The sequence below is a fragment of the Panthera tigris genome, chromosome B1, assembly GCF_018350195.1.
Source record: "Panthera tigris isolate Pti1 chromosome B1, P.tigris_Pti1_mat1.1, whole genome shotgun sequence".
NCBI lineage: Eukaryota > Metazoa > Chordata > Mammalia > Carnivora > Felidae > Panthera > Panthera tigris.
In genome coordinates this window covers 199788794-199811771 of record NC_056663.1, presented here as the reverse complement: position 1 = coordinate 199811771, position 22978 = coordinate 199788794, and the positions used below count along the sequence as shown (strand labels likewise).

Sequence of the window (22978 nt, the reverse complement as noted above, 5' to 3'; positions counted from 1 at the left end):
TTGTTATTGTTATGTGTTCAAGGTTGAAACCTGAGCTATTTTAGCAACCAATGACCATCAATCCTGACAGGATTCTGTTACTCTCTTACACGTAAGTTGTTTTATGGGTCTAAGACTTTTTGATTCAATAATGGATTTTTTATTATTTAACTAACGGGAAACACCGCCAAGTCTCATTTTTCGCTTAACCTCGCGGAAACACTCTTAAATGAGAAACTGAAGAACCCAGCGAGGCCAGCGAACCTTCACTAAGTTCTCCCCCAGCTTACTCCAACGCTAGCGGTCAGTACGACTACTTACTAGGCAGAACTCACAGGGGCAGCCTCACGCACATGAAGCCAGCAACAGCCAAGGTCTACAGCGTTCAAGGTAATTAACTGTATCCAGCACATTAATTCACAGAACCCTAAGATCTTTCTGGAAGGGCCTTGCCTTCGCTCCAAGGCACACCTACCCTATGCCAGATGGCAGCTCAGTGCTACCTGGGAGCGACACAGTCGCCCTCACCCCCAGAGCACCACTGAAAGCAGACAGATTTGGAGGCAACAAGTTCCTACCTGCAAAAGAAAACGTCCCAGGCAGCTGTGGAGGGATCGGTGTTGATTCGCACAAGGGCAGCTGTATGGCTCACCGTGAAACCCTGTCTCGAGACCGCAGGGGTGGGGGCCAGGTTAAGAAAGGGAGAAAGAACTCATTGCGGACGGTGGGAGGCGGCTGGAGAGCAAGCCGGAGGGGCCGGCATGAATGGAGGGGAGGCTGCACTAGACTGGAGCAGGACAGGCAGTGAGCTTCTTACGGGCACCTCCGGGCACAAGGCACACTCAAAGCGGACACTCGATGCCTGCTGGCCTGAAGAAAAGGCGCCACCTGCATGCAGGTCCCTGATCATCTGGTGTGCCATCCTCTGCCTCCCCACCCCACCCCCCTCTCAGGCTGAAACCACTGTTAAAGTCACCCCAGTTTCTGCTATGCTTTTAGGGTGTTTTCTGCCTCCTCCCCTGAATGTCGATCGAAGGCACAGGCTTCTTTGTGCTGTTCCACATGCTACAGCGAACACACATCCGATGAACCTGCGCTATCTTACGACCTCTTTGCACTCCGCTGTCTACAGCTTCTGGGTTGGTCAGCAAAGACGACCATGCTTTGCATAAATAACGTCCACCGTATGCACGGATTCAACTTCTGGTTGGCGGAGAACGGACGAAGGGAAAGTAAGCGAGAACACAGCTGGGCCGGGCCGGGCACCTGTGCCTTAGCTCCGCTCTGCCTCTCCCCCAGACGGCTTCTCATCTGCAAGCCTGTCTTCAAATCACACCTTGGCCGAGAGCCGGCCCCGAGCACCTACTTCTTGGCAAGTCCTCCGGGCACCCCGACGTGCCCTCTCCCTGGCGCAGGCACACCAGTGAACACTATAATCAGTCACATGCTGTCGGTGAATGTCACCGGCAAGGGCAGGGCTCCGTGCGTGTCCCCAGCACCCAGCCCGGCGCCTGGACAGAGTGGGCTCACTCATTCAATGAATGAACGAAACAGTGCAAAAACAGAGAACACATGTATTTGGGCCAGAAAGCCTGACCAGAAACGTTTCTGGCACCAGATGGGACACTCAAATTCCACTCTTTAGGAGGCGGAAGCTGGGTAGAGGCCCCACCCAGAACTCTCACTGAGCTCCTGGGTCTGGGAGAACAAAGGTGACTGGTGGTTCTGAGGCTACTCCGGGAGGGGTACTGAAAAGTGCCCCCCAGCCACAGTCAGCCCTCAGGTATCCGGGTCACGAGAGGAAAGGAAAGCGAATCTAAACGGAGGGACGCAGAGTGTGCACAGAGGACGGGTTCTCCTTTACTGACAGCAAGTGGCAGGCAGCAGGAACCACTCAGGCCCTGTCCCGGACACTGGGGTCAGGGGCACAGGTGGGCCGGGTGCCATGCCCCAAGGGCCAAGGACGGTCTCCCCCGCCCCCCCCCCCCCCCAACCCGTTCATCAGAGCCTCTGACCGCCAGGCGTCCTCTCCTGGCCGGACCACAAACTCCTGGAGACGGCTCGACCCTCTGCTGTTTCTCCGCGCTGCAAAGAGCACGGCACCAAGTTGGCGACCGAGTAAACAACAAGGAGAACATTTGCGCCACAAACTTAGGCACAAACGGACACCCAAGGCACGCTCCGCTGCTCCTCACCTCCGTTCTGTACTTGAGAAGCCACGAACTCACTGCTGGCAGGTGCTCTACGCACGCGAGAAACTCCAAGCCTTTTCGCCTTTGCTCGCGCTGTCCGTTCTGCCCCGAGCGCCCTGCTCCTTTCCCTTCTGCCCGGGGACCCTCGCTGCCGGGAGGGCTCTGCTCTGGGCTCCCACGGCATCCTGTGCTCACCTCCGCCACACCACCCACCGTGTGACCTACGATTACTTTCGCCCAAATGCCCTAAAAGATAAGGAACCGGCTACGCAAATCACAGCACATCTGTCCACACACTGGAACCGAAAAGGAAAGGCGATTATAGTAAAATGCCATTTCTGTGAAAAGAAAAAAAGAAAGAAAAAATCTGTGCGAATGTGTCTTTGCTTCTACGTGCCTAAATATCCTGGAAGGACGTACCAGAACACATGCTCATGGCTGCTGGGGAGGGACCTGTTCACTGTGTGTATCCACCCTCCTGTACCTTCGGAGTTTGAGCCCTATGACTAAAGTGCCTATTTCAATTAAAATAATCTGCTTACAAACTGGTCTTCGTAACAAGACTGAATTCTTCAAGGGCAAGGATGATGTCCTGTTCATCCAGGACACCTACCTCAGCGATAAGCAGGTAACAGGTATTCAAAACATGTTTGCTGAAATTGACTGAACTGAACTTTTGAAAAGAATCCACGCTCCTGGGCACCAATGCTATCAGAATTTCTACATTTTAAGTTTTTTGTTTTATTTTGTCATTTCCAAGGAAACTCTGCACCCAACCCAAGGGGCTTGAACTCACCATCACCACCCTGAGATCAAAAGTCAATACTTTGCCACTTGAACAAGCCAGGTACCCCTAGAATTCCTACACGTTAGTCCACCCGCTCTGAAAAGGTGGCCTTTGAACAGTGACCTTTACAACGGGGCTCCCAGACTGCCCCCTCTCGGGAAAGGGGGGAAGACGACCCTCGTAGGGACTCCCCTAGACTGACCAGGCAGTGTGACGGTGGAAAGGTATACACTCTGCTCCAAGCCTGGCCCCGTGCTGTCCTGTCAGACCCTCTCCCAACCTCCCCATACCTCAGATCAATCTATGACGGGAGCTCTGACCCCGCTCTACACCCCAGCACCTCCGCCCAGAGGCCGGGCCGAGAGCCGCGGCTACAGGGAGACCAGCAGACAACCCCGCAAGGCCCTCTGAGGACTTGGCTAGAGGCCTTCCAAGACAACCCAGAATGCTGATAACACGTAAATCCATCAACATACTAGAAAGCGAAGGAATATGGCAGTGGTATGATGTAGAATCTCGCTTCTTCCCTCTTTTTCTTTCTTCCCAATCTGGAACCAGGTGAAATACAAAGTACATAAAGGAAAATTCGAGGATAAAAAGCGGGGCAATAAACAGACAGATAAAGGCTGACAACGTTATTGGTTTTCTTTCTTAGCAGCTCGGATTTCAACGTTTCAATGGGATTCAGTTCACACCTACAGGTCTCTGGGCAAGCTAACCAGAGCAGTGACTCTCTGTGGGGCTTCCTCCCATCACGAGCACCCGCGTCCCACCTAGGCACTGACTCCGCAAGGGAGGAAGGCAGAATCTATATCCGTAAGGAGCTTATAACCTAACAAGAAAAAGTACATACATGACTCACGAAAAATGGGAAATGTGGGGCGCCTGGGTGGCTCAGTCGGTTAACTGTCCAACTCGGGGTCAGGTCACGATCTCGTGGCTCGGGAGTTCGAGCCCCGCGCTGGGCTCCGTGTTGACGGCCCAGAGCCTGGAGCCTGCTTCCGATTCTGTGTCTTCTCTTGCTCTGCCCCTCCCCTGCTCACACTCTCTCTGTCTCTCTCTCAAAAATAAGCAAGCATTAAAAAAAAAAAAGAAAAAAAAAAAAAAAGGAAAATGCAGTAGAAAAAGAGGCACAGGGTGCATGAGAAGTAAGAGAAGGGAGAAATTACTTCCGATGCTGGTGGGGGTGGAGAAGGAGAGAGGGAAGGAATCAGGGAGCGGGTCAAAAGGCGGTGGGGTCTGGAGAGCCTCTTGGTACAGGGGGTACAGGTAGGATTTCGACATAGGAGAGGTGGGTGGAGCGGGCACGGGGACAGATGGCAGGTAGGACATCTAGTGGCTCTCTGGCCACTCGCGGCAGGACTTGTAAACACCTCCAACTATCTTTTTAATAAGCTGCTCCTGGAAAAAGGCCAGGCACGGCCAAATAACGGTTGGGAAACAGGCAGATCACTGTGCTTTTTGTGAAACAGGTTATTACCTCAAGTGTGATTTCTAGCGCACTCAATTTAACCTCGAACCACTTCTCAGGAACAAAGGGGATCGTGACTCCCATTCACAAAACGACTACTACTAATGAACCTCGTCTGACAGACTCAACACGCAATCCACACAGCTCGAGGAGTATATATACTTGGTACAAAGCGAGGAACGTCATCGTAGTTCTGCAGAAGCCCTTCTGCCACATCTGGACCGTGGGCTAGTTTTCACGCATACCACAATCCACGCGAGAGCACTCGACATAGATGTGGTTTATTTTACATGTGAAACTAAGTTTCAAACTGATCAGCCTCTCGGAGGCCCTCGGGTGGGCTCGCTCGCTCGCTACTTAAAGAAACCGTCCGCTTCGGCTTCCAAAGAGCAAAGGGCCTTCTGCAGAGTTCGGAGCCACTCCCGATCCGTCACCTTCCCAGTCTGGAACGCTTGAGGATGAGGTTCTGCCTGACGCACGGTACGTGCAGATCAAGACAACACTCGAGAAGCTCCTATCCTGTGATTTAAAAATGTCTTTCCTCTGCAGAAGACGTCTCCTGTCTGGCTCAAATTTATAAACATCAAATCCACTTTAAGTCCTTATGTAAAGTCATGAGAACATAAGTTTTAAGACATTTAAGCTGATTTCCCAATAACTGAACCCTATCCTTCACTGCCCGATACGGCTGTCCTTACATTTAAGTCCGAGCCACAGCTTTCACCACGTACCAACACACGCACACACCTACCTCTTCCAGCTGTCCCGAAGAAACTGGATTATCTTCATAAGCAGGAAACTGACAACCTGCTTTGCAACTGCAAAAATTATTAATTTCTTCCTCGCATTGTGCCATTATTTTACAATTTGCTTCTGAGCTTTCTAAAGCAATTTCCGGAGATTCATTCATGCTACACTCCAAACACTGATTCCGCTTCCCCGCTGGCAGAATCCCGGCTGATTCCTCCTGAGAATCCAGTGATGTCTGAGCGCTCTTTTCCATGCCAGACTTTTTTAACCTGGGAAGGAATTTTCCAGACTCGAGCTCTGATTTTCCATAGTAATGGCCTTCTTTCTCCGCATCTTCTTCCAGTGGCTGGAGATCTGCCTGTGGATCTTCAAACGCATCGGCTTGAGAAGGAATGGGCAGATTTGCTTCCTCTTTCTCAGATTCAAATTCCGACTCACTTCCTCCTCCCGGGGACAGCTCAGATGCAGAAATGGGGCGGAAGTGAGTCCTCGGAGAGATCCGAATAGCCCTGTACTGTGTTCTGTCGACGCCACATATCCTGGGGTGAAACACTTCGCCGTCCGAATCAGAGCACAGGATGGATTTCGGTTTAAAACTCGGGCTGAAAGAGGCAATCCCTTCGGGTTCGAATGAACACTCCACGTGAAGAACTTGTGAGAACGGATTGCTTAAGTCAAAGGAAGAGAAGGAATATTCAAGCCCAGGATCCTCAACCTGAAAGTTACCACAAGCTCCTAGTAAGTCTTCATGGAAGATAAAAGAAAATCCCTTATTTAATCCATTTTCCCCACTCCTCGGCGAATCGTTCTGCTCAAACGACACGAAGGGTTTCCACAACTGCCTGTGACCGGGAGCGAAACTGTTTCCCGGGGTCATGAAGACATCCGTACCTGCTATGGTCACCACGTCAGAAGCCGCACACTGCAGCAGGCTTCCCTTCGTGGGACCGGGCGGGACGACCGCCCACTCCCCGTCACTGCTGAAGGTCTTGAGTTCTCCGTAAACTCCTCCGAGAATGAAAGTGTTCTCTTTGTCCTGGGCCGCGTCCCAAGGTTTCGAGGGCGTAGTGTAGTCGCCACCGTCCACCTTCGACAGCTCCCCGGACACAAAAGCTCTCTTGTCCGGGCTCTCCTTCTGGCCCTCCCACAGACGGTACTCCGACCTCTGCACGGCCTTGCTGGGCTCCCGGAGGGTCTCGGCCTCGGCCTCGGCGTCCCGGCAGCAGCAGCAGTTGGTGACGTCGGTCGGGAACAACTCCTCGTCCGTTCGCTCTACGTCCGCCGCAGCGACAGAACCCCCGTCTGCCATCTTTGTCCAAATGTCTTTAATGACCCCTGAGCTGTAACCGCCTCCACGTGGACCGCTCTCGCCACACCCTCGCGCAGTTTCCAAGGTTTTGGGTTCCGTTTTTTGTTCTAGCTGAATACCGCAGACAGATTCTAGCTTCGATGTTTGTTTGAAGACTAAGGTGGGAATTTCTCCCAACGTTCTACTGTTTTGCTGGCAAGTTTCGTCTTGCAAGAAATCTAGAAGTTCTTCATCTACATAATTTGACGAGACTCTAGGAACCACATAATTCATATCTTCTGCGTTAAACTGCGTGGACTCTTCAAACTGAATATTTAACGTCTCGTTGTCTGAACGCGTCTCTTCCGAATGGGACCATGGGCTACAAGTTCTTGTTGAGAGATTAGAACAGTGTTCGTTTTCTTCAAAGGCACTATTTTTGGTCCATATTAGCAATCTAGACTGTGTTTTCCCAAGCATATTAGCACTAGAATCTGTATTTTCATTCCCCAAGTTGAGTGTTTCAAAAGAAAACGGTAAAACAGAATTACTGCATTGCACTTCAAACACTGAAAAACAAGAGTTTATACCAGATCCTTCATTAATATCTGAAAAGAGCTCCTGATTGCCAGCAAGCAAATGTGGATTGAGCGCCGTGCTGTCCAAGATCGGGGAGAGTCTGATTGGAGAATCCCCCCCAAAACTCTCCCCGTCGGCATCGCCCGAGCTGGATGAACAGCACTCCCAGAACTGAGCCAGATTGCCGAGGTCTTGCAGGAATAAGCCCTCGGCGCCCACGGAGCTGGTAGAATCTGTCCATATTGCACGTTCCCCTTGCAACTCCATTCCATCTAACACTATGCAACATTCTGCCTCAAAATCGGTTTTCTCTTTGCTTTTTTGTCGAATCATATTCAAAATCCGACTTTCTCCTTGCGTGGTTTCTGAGGCACCAGGATCCAACATGGATTGATCAATGTCCACTTCATAGAAGTGTGTTAATTCTGACAGATGAATACCATCCAGATATTTGTTGTCCTCCGGGAGAGGACAGAACGAGGTCCCAGTGAGGTCAACATCCTCATTGATGACCGCAGGCATTTCTACAAAATGACCATCGATGAAAGTACCTGCTGCGAGGTATGTTTTATGCATATTATTGTTGCTGATACAAAGACCGCGCACGGACTCTGACAACTCGTCCGCCGCCTCCGACGGCAGGTCGCTCGCATCCGGTCTGTTTCGGTAGGTGGTCTCTAGTTTGCTTTTCCTGCTCAGAGGAACGAAATACTCGGCAATCGGCTCCGTGTACCACAGCGGCTCCTCCTTGTACTCCCTGTCGTTTCTGCTCTCCAGGGACAGGTCTCTTCCTTCGGCGCTCCCGGGGTCTCTCCTCCCCGGGTCCTTCAGGGGCCTCTTCCCGCGCCGGCACAGCGGCTTGACGGAGCCGCCGCCGCCGCCGCCGCCGCCGCTGCCGCTGCTGCTGCTGCCGGCGGCGTGGACGGCCCGCTCGGCCTTGTCGCCGGGCTTCAGCGACAGCCTGCCCGGCCCGTTCCGCCCTTTCTTGTTCCGAACTTCTCGCGTCTTGTGTCGGACTTTCACGCACTTCACGGAGGCTTTTAGTTCTCCCCGAGGACCGCTCGAACTTGAGCCCGCTTCACTCGAGCCGGAGGACCACGAGCGAGGGCGAATCCGTCCCTCAGGTTTGTGTCGGACCTGCTTTTTGTACAGGGCGGGCTTCTCTTCCGTGGCGCCGTGCCCGAACCGGTCCTCCTTCTCGCTTCTGCTCTTGCTCTGGGCTCTCTCGTGTGCAGTGGTGCCCGCCTCGCGGCTTCTCTCCTTGCTCGCTTCGCCTTCGCTGTTGCAGTCTTTGGGGGAGGACGTGTCTGTGCTGGCGGGGGGCGCCGTGGACGACGACGAAGAGCTGGAGTAAGAACAGACTTTAGACCTGTTCCACACGGTCATGATCTCCTGCAGGCAGACCGGCTTCTCGGACAGCGGTGGGAACGCTTCGTAGTACCTGAAACACAGAGGGAAGGCTTCAAGGCGGGCACTCAGACACAGCAGGCGACATCGCCTCCCGTTTTAACAGCCACCACTGACGTCACCCACGAACCATGAACTTTAAAGCCAAAAACGAGCGACACAGCGAAACACGCCTTACGTTTAGTCCCGTGTCCTGAGCAACTTTATGTTCAGCACGGACACGAGCCCTCGAAGGATATTTAGAATATCGGGAAGAGGACGGTTTTCGTCCTTAAGGTCTTAACTGAGAAGTCACAAAGGACAAATACAATGCAGTGGCAAGCAAGTCATCTCTTGGTAAGAAAGAGCTGCATCTGAGTCTCCGCCCACGTGACTTACTATGCTGGTGACTTGAAGCTCGTTATCTGCGGTCCGTCCCGTCCGCATTCTCAGCCGTACAAGGGCGGCCACGGGACTTCTCTCCCGAGGCCCTTTGGAGCACGGGGAGGGGAGGAATTTGAAAGCTGGAGCGCACGAGCTCTGAAGCCACGCTCCCCGACTGGGAACCTTGACGCTGCCCTGACTAGCTGTGTGACCTCAGGCATGTGACGGAACGTCTCCGCGGCCTAGGAAACACACGTAATACTTTTACCTGCCTCACAGAGCTGTGAGGAGCAAAGGAATTAATGTACGAGAGGAGCGGGAATATTATGGGACTGTTGTCACCGTTACATTTTCTCAGGAGCCATGCCCGGCATTAAGTCAGACACGGCACGGATGAGGAAGGGTACTCGGGTGTTTGGGAAAGAGGATGCTGGTGCGGCCCAGAACCATTAGGAAAAGTGGGCCACAGCAGAGCCCTGACGTTCCAGAAACGTCGCAGTCTGGGGAGTACCACTTGTGAGGCACAGGAACCTGTGTGCACACGAAACCCGAGGAGGCCAGCGACTACTGGAAATGCAGGGTAGGAAGAGCCATGGAGCCTGCTTCTACAGGGCCTGAAAACAAGGAAGATGACTTTCCAATCTGCCAAGAAGCCGGTAGTCCCGGCAAATCTCAGAGCAAGACGGACTGCCAAAGCAAGAATCTAGAGTCGGGTTGCCTACCAAGGGCACCGTACTCTGGAGGCAACAGTCAAGGTCACTTGTGAGGTGACAAAAGGCCATGTTTTCGAAGGGCCTATGTTTGATTCTCCTTTCCAGTCTCTACCAGAGCTGTCTAATGGGGAATACATCGTGAACCTCACAGAGAATTTTTAACCTCCTAGGAGTCACATTAAAAGTGCAAGAAAACACAGGTGAAAGGGAATCCTATGATGTAGTTTACTTAACCAAATATATCCACAACATCATCCTTGCAACATATAATTGGTATTTTAAAATATTAATGTAATATTTTACATTCCTTTTTATACCAAATTTTGAAATCTCGTGAGAGTTCTACATTTACAGCACATCTCAATTTGAAGTGGCCACATTTCAAGTGCTAAACAGCCACACGTGACTTACGGCGGCCACACTGGACAGCAAGCACCTGTCCACATCAACCAATAAAAGCTATTTTCACCTGAAGTTCTAGAAGTTCGTAAGATTCAAATAAATTGTACAATAAGCAAGTTCTACTTATAAAGCAGCTGACTTTACCAGCCATCTACAAACAAAGGACTCAGAGCACCTTCAGGAAACAAGCTTGACAAGGTCAATGACTTGCCCACACTTCTTTGTACGCAGCAGTGGAACCCCGCTTTCCCTGCGTGCGGAACAAGGGCGAGCCCACTTTCTCACAGCCGTCTCCGGGGACTGGTGTGACAGCACACTGGGTGGACAGTCAGTAACAACCGTGTTTCTTTCGCTCACCCAGTTCCCAAATCCTGATTCAGTACGTATGACAAGGACAGGACCGTCTCATTCACCTCTGACTCCTCAGTGTCACGCACACAAGAAGTGCTCAACACATGTTTCCTGGATTATAAAATGGGAGACTGAATACAAGGCAACGAACAAAACCGGTAAAGCACACAGCAGTTATTAGTCGGATTTTTAACCATGCACATTTTGTTAATGAATACAATCTTACATACATTTCCACTTGATCCTTTGCTGTAGGGGATAATTCTGCCTCTGGAGAGGGAGACCCCTCTAACTTTTTGTGAATCTTCTCTTCTGTTATGAAACAAAAATTCAGAAAGATTGATCTTGTATCTAGTTAACAAATGTTTTGTTTTTTTTTTTTTTAAGTTTCTCAAGGAACTTTAGTCGGAAATCATATAGGCTTAGTGGCTTGAAAAGAACTCTATACGCAATTTGTCTTCTTATGCAATAAAGATCTACTTCTTCACAGCACCAGAGGGAATTCTCTAGCTTCACCATACTGATGGGGGGCTGAGGGGTGAGAGCTGTTCGCCTCATCACTGACAGAGGGCTCTAGAGGCACCTGACTGACAGACTGACATCCCCTATTAATTACAGCAGAAGGAGAGAGACCATGTTTAATTCCAGAAATTATTTTCTCGCTCAATTCCCCACTCATGGACTTTGTACTGACTCCTCTCAACCGATACGAATCTGTTAAGAAAATCCATTACGATCAGCTCTCTTACAACATCTCTGAGCAAGGGCTGTGTTTCAATAAAACTGAAGCAAAGGGCTATACTCTCAGCTTAGCTCATGGTACCTACTGCCTTAGGTTAAAAACAAATAAACTGTGCCCTTGGAAGGAAGGCTCAAGGGTCACTGGGCGGCAAAATGGCCATGAAGAGGGCAAGAAAAACAAAGAGCCTTAACTTTAACACATAGCTTTCACTCCAAGGGCTTGCAGAAAAGTTGGCCCGAGAAGCCGTGAGGATTCACGAGTCGAAAAGACTTTAACGAGCTTCAAAGACTGCCCTTCCAAAAAACCTCCAAGAGTCAAGGCAGAAATTCCTGTCAAATCTGAAATAATCAGTGTCAACACCCTCGGAGGCCTTGATGTCAACGGGCAGATATTCACGGGGGACAAGGACGGGAAGGAGGAAATATCGCTCCCGATCCCGAGCCCTGGGTTTTGATGTGAACATGACACCAAACATCCCCCCATCGTGAGGGTGCCCGTGGATTAAGTGACTCCTCTGAGAGCAGGGACCTATCGACAAGGGACCGCTAAGGGTGACCCAGAAGCCACTAAGAGCTGAAGACACAGCATGACGCTGCCATGGAGACGCAATGAACACAAAGACTTTCCTCTTCTTGTCTGTCTCTGGCCGATCCTAGGGTGTCCTCAACCATCTCCCTTGGTGCCCGCGGCCCTGGTGCGAACGGCCTACTGTGTGCAGGACGCAAACAGCCTACTGTGTGCAGGCCCTCCAGGGGCTACGCTCACCTTGCTTACTCTGCAGGTCTTTCAGTCTGGAGCAGAGCTCCTCCACCAGAGTCTCGATACCAGAGCTCTGCATGAGAACAAAACACACATTAGTTTACTGCCAGGTATATAAAAAATCAGGTATCTGTACACCCTTGCTTTAACATAAAGGTCTTACAAATCTTCCACGTTCCAAATGAAATGCGTTATCAATACGTAAACAACACAAGAGTTGAAAAGCTACAGGTTTGCTGATCCAATTTAGTACACATATTTTACGAGTAAAGTATACTCAACAGCACCTGCTGATAAAATGTGAAAGTATGAATGTACCGCCCAGAATGGCTGGTCTTCCCAGGGCTATGGCATGTCACCCACGGTGCAGCCTACGGACCTAAACACTCATCGTACGGCCAACGGTCACCATCAAAAACAATATTCGATATCTGCGTGAGGAAATCTTGTACCGGACTCAGTACAAAGAGGGGGGAAAAGTCACAAACATCGCGTGCAGCTCCTCTGGGAGCTCATGGTCTAGAGAAAACAAGGCAATTGTGTTCTTTTCTCCAGTGAACACTGACGACTGAAACAAGAAAGCACTCAGAGCCACGGCCCTGAGCGAGTGTGAGAGCTTTGTCTTCTCTTAAAGGTCACGAGCAGGGCACAGAAGAGCCTGAAACTGGGAGGGTGACAAGAAGAGCCAAAGCTCCCGGAGGGACAGATGCTGGAAACACGCACAAACAAATAATCGTTTGCTACGAAGACTTTTAAACTTGAAAGTTTTTCTATTTCTCACAGGAAGAAAGAAAAGTCCTTCACAGAGTACGAAAAGGGAAGACGAATTTCCGAGGACCTTTACTCAGTGGTCGGAGGTCCTATTTAAACCGGAACGGAGTCTCTCTCCGGTGGGCGCGATCCGGACAGGTGCACAGGACTCCGCTCCACCCGCCGCCCTCATGGGGCCTTGAGGGGCTAAAAATAGAACTGTTCCCCATTCACTGAACTCAAAATGACTCAGCACAAGTATTACAGACATCCTAAACAAGAAACCACACAGTTCCAGTCTGAACAGCAGGAAACGGCGCAGTGAAAATGGTTAATTGTAGACGCTGCCAGTTACACTCTACCCCTGACATATCACCGCTTTTAGTAGGGACGCAGGACAGAGGGCGACAGGCAATGGGCCACAGAAGGGCTGTCCCTCCCTTAAAAACACCCCTAAGACCCGTGGCAAATGTTAGTCACAAACACTGCTCTGACCACATAATTCCATCAGGAAGACTCTGCTTACCATAACGTTCAAGGTGTGATGAATATGGCTGTTTTAGTCCATTTCCTCCAGACCACGAACCTAACACCGGTGTCAGCTGACCCGCTGCTCGCTGCACGCTGTTCTCTACAGCGAGCCTATGTCACTGTGTTTCTAAACCTGGCGCCAGTCTCCAGTGCCGAGGGCCGAGCCTCTCGGGATCACCATTCAACTTCGCTCAGGTCCCTGCGACGGCCGGCCATTTAATATTCTACACGGAACGATCATCCTCACTAGTGACTACACGGTATTTCTTTTTTATGCTTTGTTTTGGAAATTACCTCCACACATCTGTGAAGTTTACTCGCTCTGGACAGCAAGGCAGCTTGAAGTATACGCATCTGCTCTCCTAGCCACGTGGCAACGAAACGGGGAGCTTACTCCCGAACGCGGCTACGAGCACGCGCCACCCCCCAGGCTCTGTCCTCTTTCCCCGACTACTGCGGCATCCCGCTTAGGTGAAAAATAATCATCAGATCGCTGGGCTAGGCCTGAAAACTGAGGAACAGAAAGGGCCACCAAAAGCAGCCTCGTCCCCGGTCGTCTCCCGGCAGGTACTGTTCAGCGTTCACCTGGAGCCGGTGGCGAGAAATTCTGCGTACTTTCCCGATGATGATATGAGCTGTTAGATGTTTTACGAGTACACCACGTCCACGAGGGCACTCAAGGGTACTTGAGAGCCTGTGGTGTCCGAAGAAATAAAGTAAACGAGACCGGTTTTAGTGACGGCTGTGAGGGAGAACACGCTGTAGGTGCCCAAGGTGCCACCGTTCCCACCGAGCTCACACACTGCTGTTCCTAACTGCACTGCCTACAGGGATGGCCCAGGATCCCAGGAGCGTGTTTGAAAAGGCCCCCCCGCACAGTGAGAGCAGCTCAAATTCAAGTACCGGAACTCCAAATCTGGAAACTGGTGATGCCCACGTGGGGACTGGCAAGTTTCTGAATGCACGACCATTCACTGCTTTATCACTGGCTCAGCCAACGGTCACGAGCAGGGTCGGTCGTGAGCACACCTGGGCTGGGCGTGACCCACGGACAGGCAGGACCCTGTCCTCCGGGGGTTTACACTGTGGTAACGCCTACTTCTAAGAAACGGGCTCCCACGTCCCACCGGCCTGGGTCTGAATTCGCACCCCGCCACACGCGCACCGGGCAGCAGGGCCCATGTGCTGCTTTACCTGTGACCCCGAGACCACACTTTCCCCCTCAAGAGGCTCGAGGCCCAACGAGGATGACGTACACGTGAGGCCCCATCGGAATGCCCGTCACATCAGTCATCTAAACGTCGATGCCACTTCTAGATTTTGTTGATGTTTTTCATTATCCAGAATCTCCCTATTGGAGTCCCAATTTCTAAAATGCCTTTAAATTCTGCTCTGGGGGCACCTGGGTGGCTCAGTAGGTTAACTGTCCGACTTCGGCTCAGATCGTGATCTCACGATGCATGAGTCTGAGCCCCGCATCAGACTCTGTGCTGACAGTTCGCAGCCTAGAGCCTGCTTCCGATTCTGCGTCTCCCTCTCTCTCTCCGTCCCTCCCCTGCTTGTGCTCTCTCAAAAATAAACAAACATTAATAAATAAATAAATTTTGCTCTGATTGGAGTTTGAGGTTGGAGGAGTAAGAAAGATAATTAACCTGACCCAGAGAACCCCAAGTCCTCTGGATTCTGCCCGGGCAGGGGGCCCCCACATGGCCACGCCCTCTCACAGAAGCTCGGGGTAAAGCTAAAGGCCCGGGCTTTCCATGGAGACCCAGCCTCGGTCAGACTCCGCAGCTACTGTCCCGCTGCTTCCGGCAAATTCTCTCGTTGGTTCCCATCTTCAGGACGTCTCCGCCCTCTCCACGCCAGCCATCCTCCTCATCACCAACATAAAGGAAACACAGTCAATCGCACACACTCCCCCACCCCGTTCTCTCTCCTCTCCACGTCCAGAGGTTTCTGTCGCCATTCTAACCAACTCAAAGGTTCACCTTTTACGGACAGATGGTTTGAACTGGGAATTTCCTAACTGCTGGACAGACACTCCCACCCCAGGCCTGCGGTCACTAACCAATATGACACTCGGGGACCTCGAGCTGCCCGGTCCGCTCACGGTGATGTGAGAGTCAAAACAGGTCTGGGTTTGAACACCATCCCAGGGCTCGCCCCGGGACGCTCCCTAAATCGTTCACCCACCACAGACTCGCTTTCCACACCCGGAAAATGGTGTGGAAAATTCCGCGGGGGATTTCCTCCGCTCCACCTCCCAACCCTTGTGCTATCACATTCAGAACATGAGGAAGTCATCCAGTCCCCTGAACGTCTCTTCCTCATCCTCAAGGCTGCGGCAGCTGGACGGCGATTCGGACAATTCGCCGCCTTTCATTCACTCCTGCGTCTCCATTAAGGTATCTCACACCCTCCCTCCCGGGAGCCCGGTGTCCCCGCCTGCCTCCATCCCCACCAGGATGGAAAAGTGTAGCACTCTGTGCCCCCAGGAACCGTGTCTGCAGGCACGCGGCCCCAGCGCCGGCCCCACCCACGGTGGGAAGCCAGCCGGGGCCCCCCACCCCTACCCTCTTGGAATGCTAACTCCCGGGCCCCCTGCACGTACAGACCTACGCTGGCCGTGCGGCCGTCACAGCCAGCCTCCCCGCCGAGAGGCCAGACAAGCGAGGAGAGCAGCCTGGATGTTCCGCTCCCAGGGCCACTGGATTGCAGCAGCGTGAGACCCCACACAAGACCAGCCACGGAAGAACCTCCCAGCTGAGCCCTGGCGCACCCACACGACTGGGAGGAAGCCAGACGGCTAGTGTAAGTCACCCAGCTGTGGGGTATTTTGTCATGCGGAAGCAACCCAGGTACAGACGGCCGACGCTCCTCCGCTCAGACCCACCCTGCATGGGCACGGAGCTCTTTTACAATTTTTCAGATCTCGGGTTTTAATTTCGAAAGCAGAGTTGGAAGATTCGTGGGAGGAAACCCAACTAGATACCGAGGCAGGATTACTGGTGACGATTCACTGTGAAGGACCACTTTCATTTTAAAAACCTTTTTAAAATTTAGAACTAAGTTCACGTTAAGCCAGTAAACAAAAGAGCACCAGGGGAGACCAGGGAGAACGCACACCAGCGTTCACGAGCTTACGCCTTTGGCAGCCAGGGAAGTTAGAGGAACAGGTGAGGCGGTCGGGCACAGCACAACAGGAAGTGGTGGGTGAGGCGTGGGCTGTGCGGAACAAACATCCCTGGCCTACGGCCGAAGATTTGAAAAACATTAAAAACCCAAACAAATGAAAAGCTGTTTCTGCCACGGCACCTGCATGAGGGCCGTGATTCCCGCCCTCGACCACAGGAAGAGCTACAAAAATCTACCCGCTGGCTGCCTCCAGCTCTCACGTCCATCTGCTCTCTAGAATACGATGTGAGAGAAGAGAGACAGCCACTGGATAAATATCGTCACATACCCGTCACGTGCCAGGGAGGACAAGATCTACATCTTCTTAGAACGACGGGCAAAAGAGTGTTATTTGTCAGAAAGTAGAGGATGTCAGCCTCTGTTGAAAGTAACGATCAAACAGATTAACCGAGCCTTAGAAAGAAGTTCACTGTGCTCTGTATCATCTTTAGCGGGGCAACGGGACGCCAGGAGTGCGTGATCCGGGTGCGTCAGGCGCGCCGTCCCGTGTCAACGCCAGACAAGTCATTGGACTTCTCTGGGCCCCCATCTCACTGTCTACGAAGCAAGAACGCTTCAGCTGGAGCAAAGCTCTTCAGCCCTCCTGTTCCATCGCCACACCTCGTTTGCTTAGGCAGACCCTGTGTGTAGCAAAATGTTCTGTTGCTTACTTTCCTTTGGAAACGGCAGTTTCTTTTCCCTTCAGACACCCACGCTCCTCCGGTAGCAACTAGACTTGCTGAAGGAGATTCAGGCACAGAGGCTTGTTGGGCTCTGGGTCAAATGTCCGGATACGCCATTCCTCACACCTCACGGTTCAATTCACAAGAGTAGCCCAGTTCCTCAACACAGAATTTAACAGTTATTTTTAATCCAGAAAGCACGATCTCTTAAAGAAGCCAAGAGTGGGCACATAAGGAAAGAATGCACGTAACAACAGGTTAGTGTATCTTTCTGGTTAGTCCCGTAGCTTTCACCAAATAAAAGCCCGTGATGGTAAAACAGTTAAAACACCCTGACTCTAATCCAGCAATCTGACATCCACATATCAACTCCAGAAAAGCCCTGTGTGTGCATGAGGGCACACGTATGCAGAGTGCTCCCCGGACAAGCCTTGCGTGTGCACAAGGACACGTGTACAGAGTGCTCCCCGGACGGCCTCTAGAAAAGCCCTGCGTGTGCAGGAGGACATGTGTACAGGGTGCTCCCTACTGTACTCTTTATTAACAGTCAAAAATGGGACAGAATCGAAAGGTCCGTTGCCAGAAGAATAAACAGCTATATGGTCTTACAATGGGCAACTGTTTAGCACTGAAAAGGAGTTAATCGCATTATCAAACACAGATAAAACTTCAAAAATGTTGACTAAAAGAAGTTGCAAAATATGTGCAGAGTGGTTCCGCTCACATAAAGTTAACATGTGAAAGTCTCCCACTGGTGTGCTCCGAAGCAGTGTTTAGTGAAAGTATACAGATATGCACGGGAAGGACAAGTCCACGTTCAGGACAGCGGGAGCACCTGAGAGAGACGGACTAACGCGCCATCGGGAAAGAGCGCAGCGGGGGGAGGGGGGGCTTTGCTTGTAAGAACTTACTTCCGAAGCCAGGCACACGGCTATTCAATGCTCCGTATTCTCTGTACCTTCCCCCGTCTGCCTCTGCACCCTCGCGCACTCGGTCCTTTTTACGTCCCACGCCACAGCACCTCACATGCCTCTGTTTTGCCCTCTCACTCCCCTCAGCCACAGATTTTATAGCAGCTGTTCCCCCTTTCTTGCCTTTCTCCTACCCTTACTTCTTGACATTTAAAAGTCAGGAATTTCCTGCAGAAACCATAATTTCCCACCTTTCCTAAAGCGAGCTCAGAAGTTCTGGCCCCATCAGGACCACATCTGCCATGGCCGCAACCAGCTAGTGCGGGGCTGGGCCGGTGCCCCACAGGCCTCACCGCACCTTACTGTCTTCCTTATGCAACTTCCCACCTGGCCCCAGAGACAGGAGCGCGCCAGGTCTGGGCGAGATACACACACAAGCCAACAGTCTATTGTCCGGCCTCCTCCAGAACCACCCGGCCGCCTTCCGGAGTCTCCACTTGGCCCTCTCCCTGGGAGCTCACATTCAAAGCTCTATTCACACCCTCACCCACCCACCCACCCACGGATTAGTGTTTCTTCCCTGATTTCCTTTCCTCAGACATGAAAATTCCATTCTTGCAGCTGCTCAGACCAGAAACCTTGGCTATCCCTCGCTGGGTTCCTCCCTCTTCTCCACTCCAAATGGGGCCGTCAGCTCTACCTTCAAAATATATCTAGAATCCAACTAGCGCTCACGGTCCTCTACCTTCCAGACCACCGCTTTCTCAGTCTTCCCCTGCCCCCCCACCACCCCCAGCCCAGCGGCCCATGGGGCCCTATCAGTGTCAAAGTCAGGTTACACTAGCCTCTGCTCCAGACCCTCCAGCCCTCTGCCACCTCCCCGAGGAAGATCCAAAACCCTCCCAATGGCCTCCAGGTGCCCCTGAATGCCCCTCCCTCCACCTAGACTGAGGAGATAAGGCCAAGGCTTCTTCGGCAGGGCTGACTGTGACCACACAGCCACCGTGAGCCTTCTTAGCTTTAGCCACGGGCTTCTCAGGGGTCTGGCCTATAGGGGGAGCACAGCCTCACCTCTTGCATGGCTCAGAATCTCATACGTTTTAAGTGCTCCAAAAATGTTAGTTACCATTGTTCTGATCCTTGTTTTATTATCCAGAATGAGTTAAGTTCAGAAGTCAGTGTGCAAATACGTCGTCAAAATTAACTTTAACAGTAAACTGCCAGGAAACATGGAACATGGTTTTTGTATCTTGCATATCCAACCCGACACAGCCTACGAACAACACATATGCAAATACTACGATGGAGTATTGCTCTTACTGGAGGATTTCGGTCAGTGTGAGAACATGAGCAACTGAAGAAGGGCCCCGCTGTAGCCGGGGCATCAATCCTCTGCGAGGCTCTTCGATGGGGTGGGTGGGGCAGGGCGACACCCAAAACGTAAAGCTATGCTGCCTCTGAGCCTCGCTTGCGGCCCCCCCACGGCCGGGTGCAGAGCTCCTCATCTTCCAAGGACACCCCCAGATGGACGGCGAACTACCACCTTTAGTGCAGTTTTCAGAAGCTCCATTAAAACAAGCAGAAATAGAACTACTTATTATGAAAACAAAACTAAAACAATATAAAAAGGCTTAACTCTGGGGACAGAGAAGGCAGAGCCAATGAAACTTGAGGATTGTAAATAACGATAGCTAACAAACCTCAACGCTCTTTTATGTTTTTTAAAACGGGGCAAGGGATCTGGATATATTCAACCTCAGGCACATGCCACGTCCACTGACAACAGAGACAGAGAGCTCAGGAAAGCGTCACTTAATAAAAGCACATTTGGGGGACGTGTGAGCTGCACCAGCCCCATTACGGGCCCTGTTACAACTGCAGCCACAGCAGGTGCAAAACATGCTACAGAAAATGAACGGCCAAGGGCTGGGGGAAGGTGGGGGGGGTGGTTCGGTCGGGTGAGCATCCGACTCTAGGTTTCGGCTCAGCTCATGTCACGGTTTGTGGGTTCAAGCCCCGCGTCGGGCTCCGTGCCGACAGCACAGAGCCTGCTTGGGATCCTCTCTTTCTCCCCTTCTGTCTGCCCCTCCCTGCTCACACACACTCTCTCAAAAATAGACATTCAAAAAAAAAAAGAAAATGGATGGCCAGAGAACTGTGTGTTATTTGCACGTGCAAGCAAAGGGAACTGGCAGAGGCAGTTTCAGCAGAACCTAACAAACAGCAAGGCCCGTGAGGGTCATGATCTCCTGGAGGAATAAACACTCACCAACCGCCCAAATTCTTTGCCGAATTTTAACAACGTGTACAGTTAAGTTTGACCTAACTGTGTTTCGTGCTGTTTCGGCGATGCCTCTGTGACAAAACCTTGAGGTAATAAGGTCAAAGCTGTGATGTGGGGCACAACTTGTCGCAGGGACAAAGCGGAAGGAGACACAGAGTCCCATCACGAGCATGGAGAAGCACAGTCGGGGAAGTCAGCCTCTCCACGGCAACCATGACGCACTGGAGTCTGACGCTACGGCTGCTTTCACAGCAACGACTAACGCCGTACCTGTAATCGCCACACAGGCACGCGTGGAAGTCACGAGAAAAGAACTCCTCTCCCAGGTGACGCTTAACCTCACCTCTACCGGCCTACCCAACAGAACGACAGCAGCACTCAGGTTACCCTCGCGGTTACAGCACTAGCATTTTCGTCAGACTGTGAACTGTCTAGCGGCTTTTGATTCCGATCAGCTGGCAGCGGCTGGGTGGGAAAGCGCGGAACCACGTGCGTCACCTTCCTCAGTACTAGGAAACGAACATCACACCCGTAGGCCAACACTCACTGCGGCCCAAACAGAGAACAAAACGTTTGCGTTCTAATTTCCTAGGAAGGACCTCTTTGTGCCTTTAGTTTCACTGCAGCCAGCAGGCAGAGTCTAGAAAGAAAAGCCTGGGGACATACAGCCTATAGTTTATGAACATGCACAGTGCTTCCCTTCTGTTGTTGCAGGCCACAAAGAAAGAGGACTTTTCCCCCCAGGTTCCTTCCACTGACTCCCCAAAAGCCAGGAGAGCCCGCCTGAGGACGCTGTGCTGATGCACACACATCACAGCGGGCGGTCCGAAAAAGGCAGGCGGGGCTTGAGAACTTCCTTCTTCCGCTTCCTTCGTTCCCTAAGCCCGTACCCAGCTCCTGGCACATGCCTGGCGGGTTCATTTCCTCAGCTGATTTTCAGTTGATAGGATTAAAAACAATCATTAGGAAAAAGCAATGCATCAATTATTTTACAAAATAAGAAGAAACTGGACAAGTATACTTCACTGGGTTTGTAAACAAAACTCCCAGCTTTGGCTTCCCAGCAAAGAAAAGCATTTCTGCAAAGCAACAATGTCAAGAACCGCCCTCCTCTGTCTGCGCCGCACCGAGTCTGTCCACCTCGCACCAAGGGGCCGCCAGCACTTGCCACGCCCGGCCAGCATCAACCGGCCGAGAGCTCAGCAGGCCGGGGAGCAGGGGCCCACACTCCTCATTCTTCGACCGTTCGCTCCCGGCACCCTTGTTTTCCACTCAGCTTCCCTCCGCCATGAGTCAAGGCAAGAGTCATTTCACAGCAACTCTGGTCCAAAGCAGAAATAAGATCCCTTCCCAGACTGAAACCCTCAACTCGCATTCTCCTCCCAACCATGACTCAGCAGCTTCTTTGGAATTTGCTCAAAGAATTTACCTGAACTAACCTCTCCTTTAAAAAGGCACCTGCATTTTAAACTCCAAATTACTTTCCCTTCTGGGTCGGGTAGAAAATGGCTTTTGAGCAAGCATCCGACCACCCCCTTTTCTCTGTGTGAGCACTGCCCCTGCTCAAGGACGGGACCCCCCCCCAGGCAACTCTGCCCCCTCCTTGCCACGCATCCAAACCGGCGGACTCCCGGCCACTTGTATTTCTCCCTAGGTGACAGGTGCTGGGTCCCAGCTTCCACCAGCCTTCAGACGAGAGGGAATGACCCAGAAGCAGAGAGAGAAGCGAAGGAGAGATTGTGGCTCATTAGAGAAAATGACTCTGGCTGTCCATCATTTTACTGGCCGTTCAGGCCGCTTCTCCGGCCCTGCGTCTCCAGCACTCAGCGTCGCGAGTCCCCTGTGTGCTGCAGGTGTATTCCCACCCCTTAGACCAGGCTCATTACGTTCCACTTGCCATAACGAAGCGGTACCTGATCAAGACAACCCGTGAGCGGTCACTTCCAAAGTCCTATCCCACAGTCTACGAGGCAGCAGTTTCGAGAGATCAGAGGTTAACAAATCAAAGGGGTGGGGAGGGGAGAGGAGAACAGAGGGAGAGGACAAGGGCAGGACGGCAAGGAACACTCCTTAAACGCCTGAGCATTCAACTCCGTTCAAGAGAAATTCGGTACCGCCAGTGATCGTACTCGCTCAGTTAGGTACCAGGACATGAACACACGGGCAGGTCACAGCCTCAGTCCCGGAGGAGCACAGTGAGCGCGGTGACGAAGGTGAGCCAGAATGAACACCCGCAGTGGAGGACGTGAGGCAGCACGAGGCAGCACGAGGCAGCAGGAGCCCACGCCAGGGGCCTAGGCTCTCACAGACGATTCTGAGCAGGAGAACACACTGCCGGGAAGCACTGAACAAACCTCAGGAGGCATGCGTGGTGGGCGGCAGCCAGAAAGAACACACCTCTGTAGATGATCAGATGTAGCAAACCTGGTTACCCCAACGTCAGCCTTTAGAGGACTCAGCTCAGGAGGAAGTTTCGGTAACTTGTATGAATCCTCCCAATTCAACTCTGCTTTACAAAGGTACCTTTTGAACCGCACCGTCGCAAACAGTGGTGAAAGCTAAATAATTTTCTAAGTGGTTGTGATCTCAGAGAGTACGTCTTATCCTGAGTAATAAGAATTGCATAGTATTAATCTAAATGGGTGATTTTACTCTAAAACTATTTTGTTCTGTCAGCATGAAGGACAGGAGAAATATTTTACGTGAAGTATTAGAAGATGGATAAAAATAATCTTATAGGGGGCACCTGGCTGGCTCAGTCAGAAGAACATGGGACCCTTGATCTTGGGAGTCAGGAGTCTGAACGTAGAGATAACTCCCCAAAAAAACAAACAAACAAAAAAACAAACAAACAAACAAACA

General features: G+C 51.7%; 1 protein-coding gene across 20 annotated transcripts in view; it reads right to left on the bottom strand.

Moving 5' to 3' along the window:
* KIAA0232 (KIAA0232 ortholog) overlaps positions 1–22978 on the bottom strand; it is an 84069-nt gene that overhangs the window by 8401 nt on the left and 52690 nt on the right. For 14 of the 20 annotated variants that reach the window (XR_006217101.1, XM_042984991.1, XM_042984994.1 and 11 more), the window contains 5 exons: positions 11790–11856; positions 10513–10594; positions 10289–10393; positions 5181–8487; positions 3435–3506 (listed from right to left, as the gene is read on the bottom strand). Coding sequence is in view for 18 of the 20 variants with exons in the window: in XM_042984991.1 (XP_042840925.1) it covers positions 3435–3506; positions 5181–8487; positions 10289–10393; positions 10513–10594; positions 11790–11856 (3633 nt within the window). In the remaining 2 variants the exon portion in view is untranslated. Of the gene's footprint in view, positions 1–557; positions 641–2174; positions 2510–3434; positions 3507–5180; positions 8488–10288; positions 10394–10512; positions 10595–11789; positions 11859–22978 lie in introns of those variants that run through there. The other 6 variants (XR_006217102.1, XM_042984999.1, XM_042984992.1 and 3 more) reach the window with 6 other exon arrangements.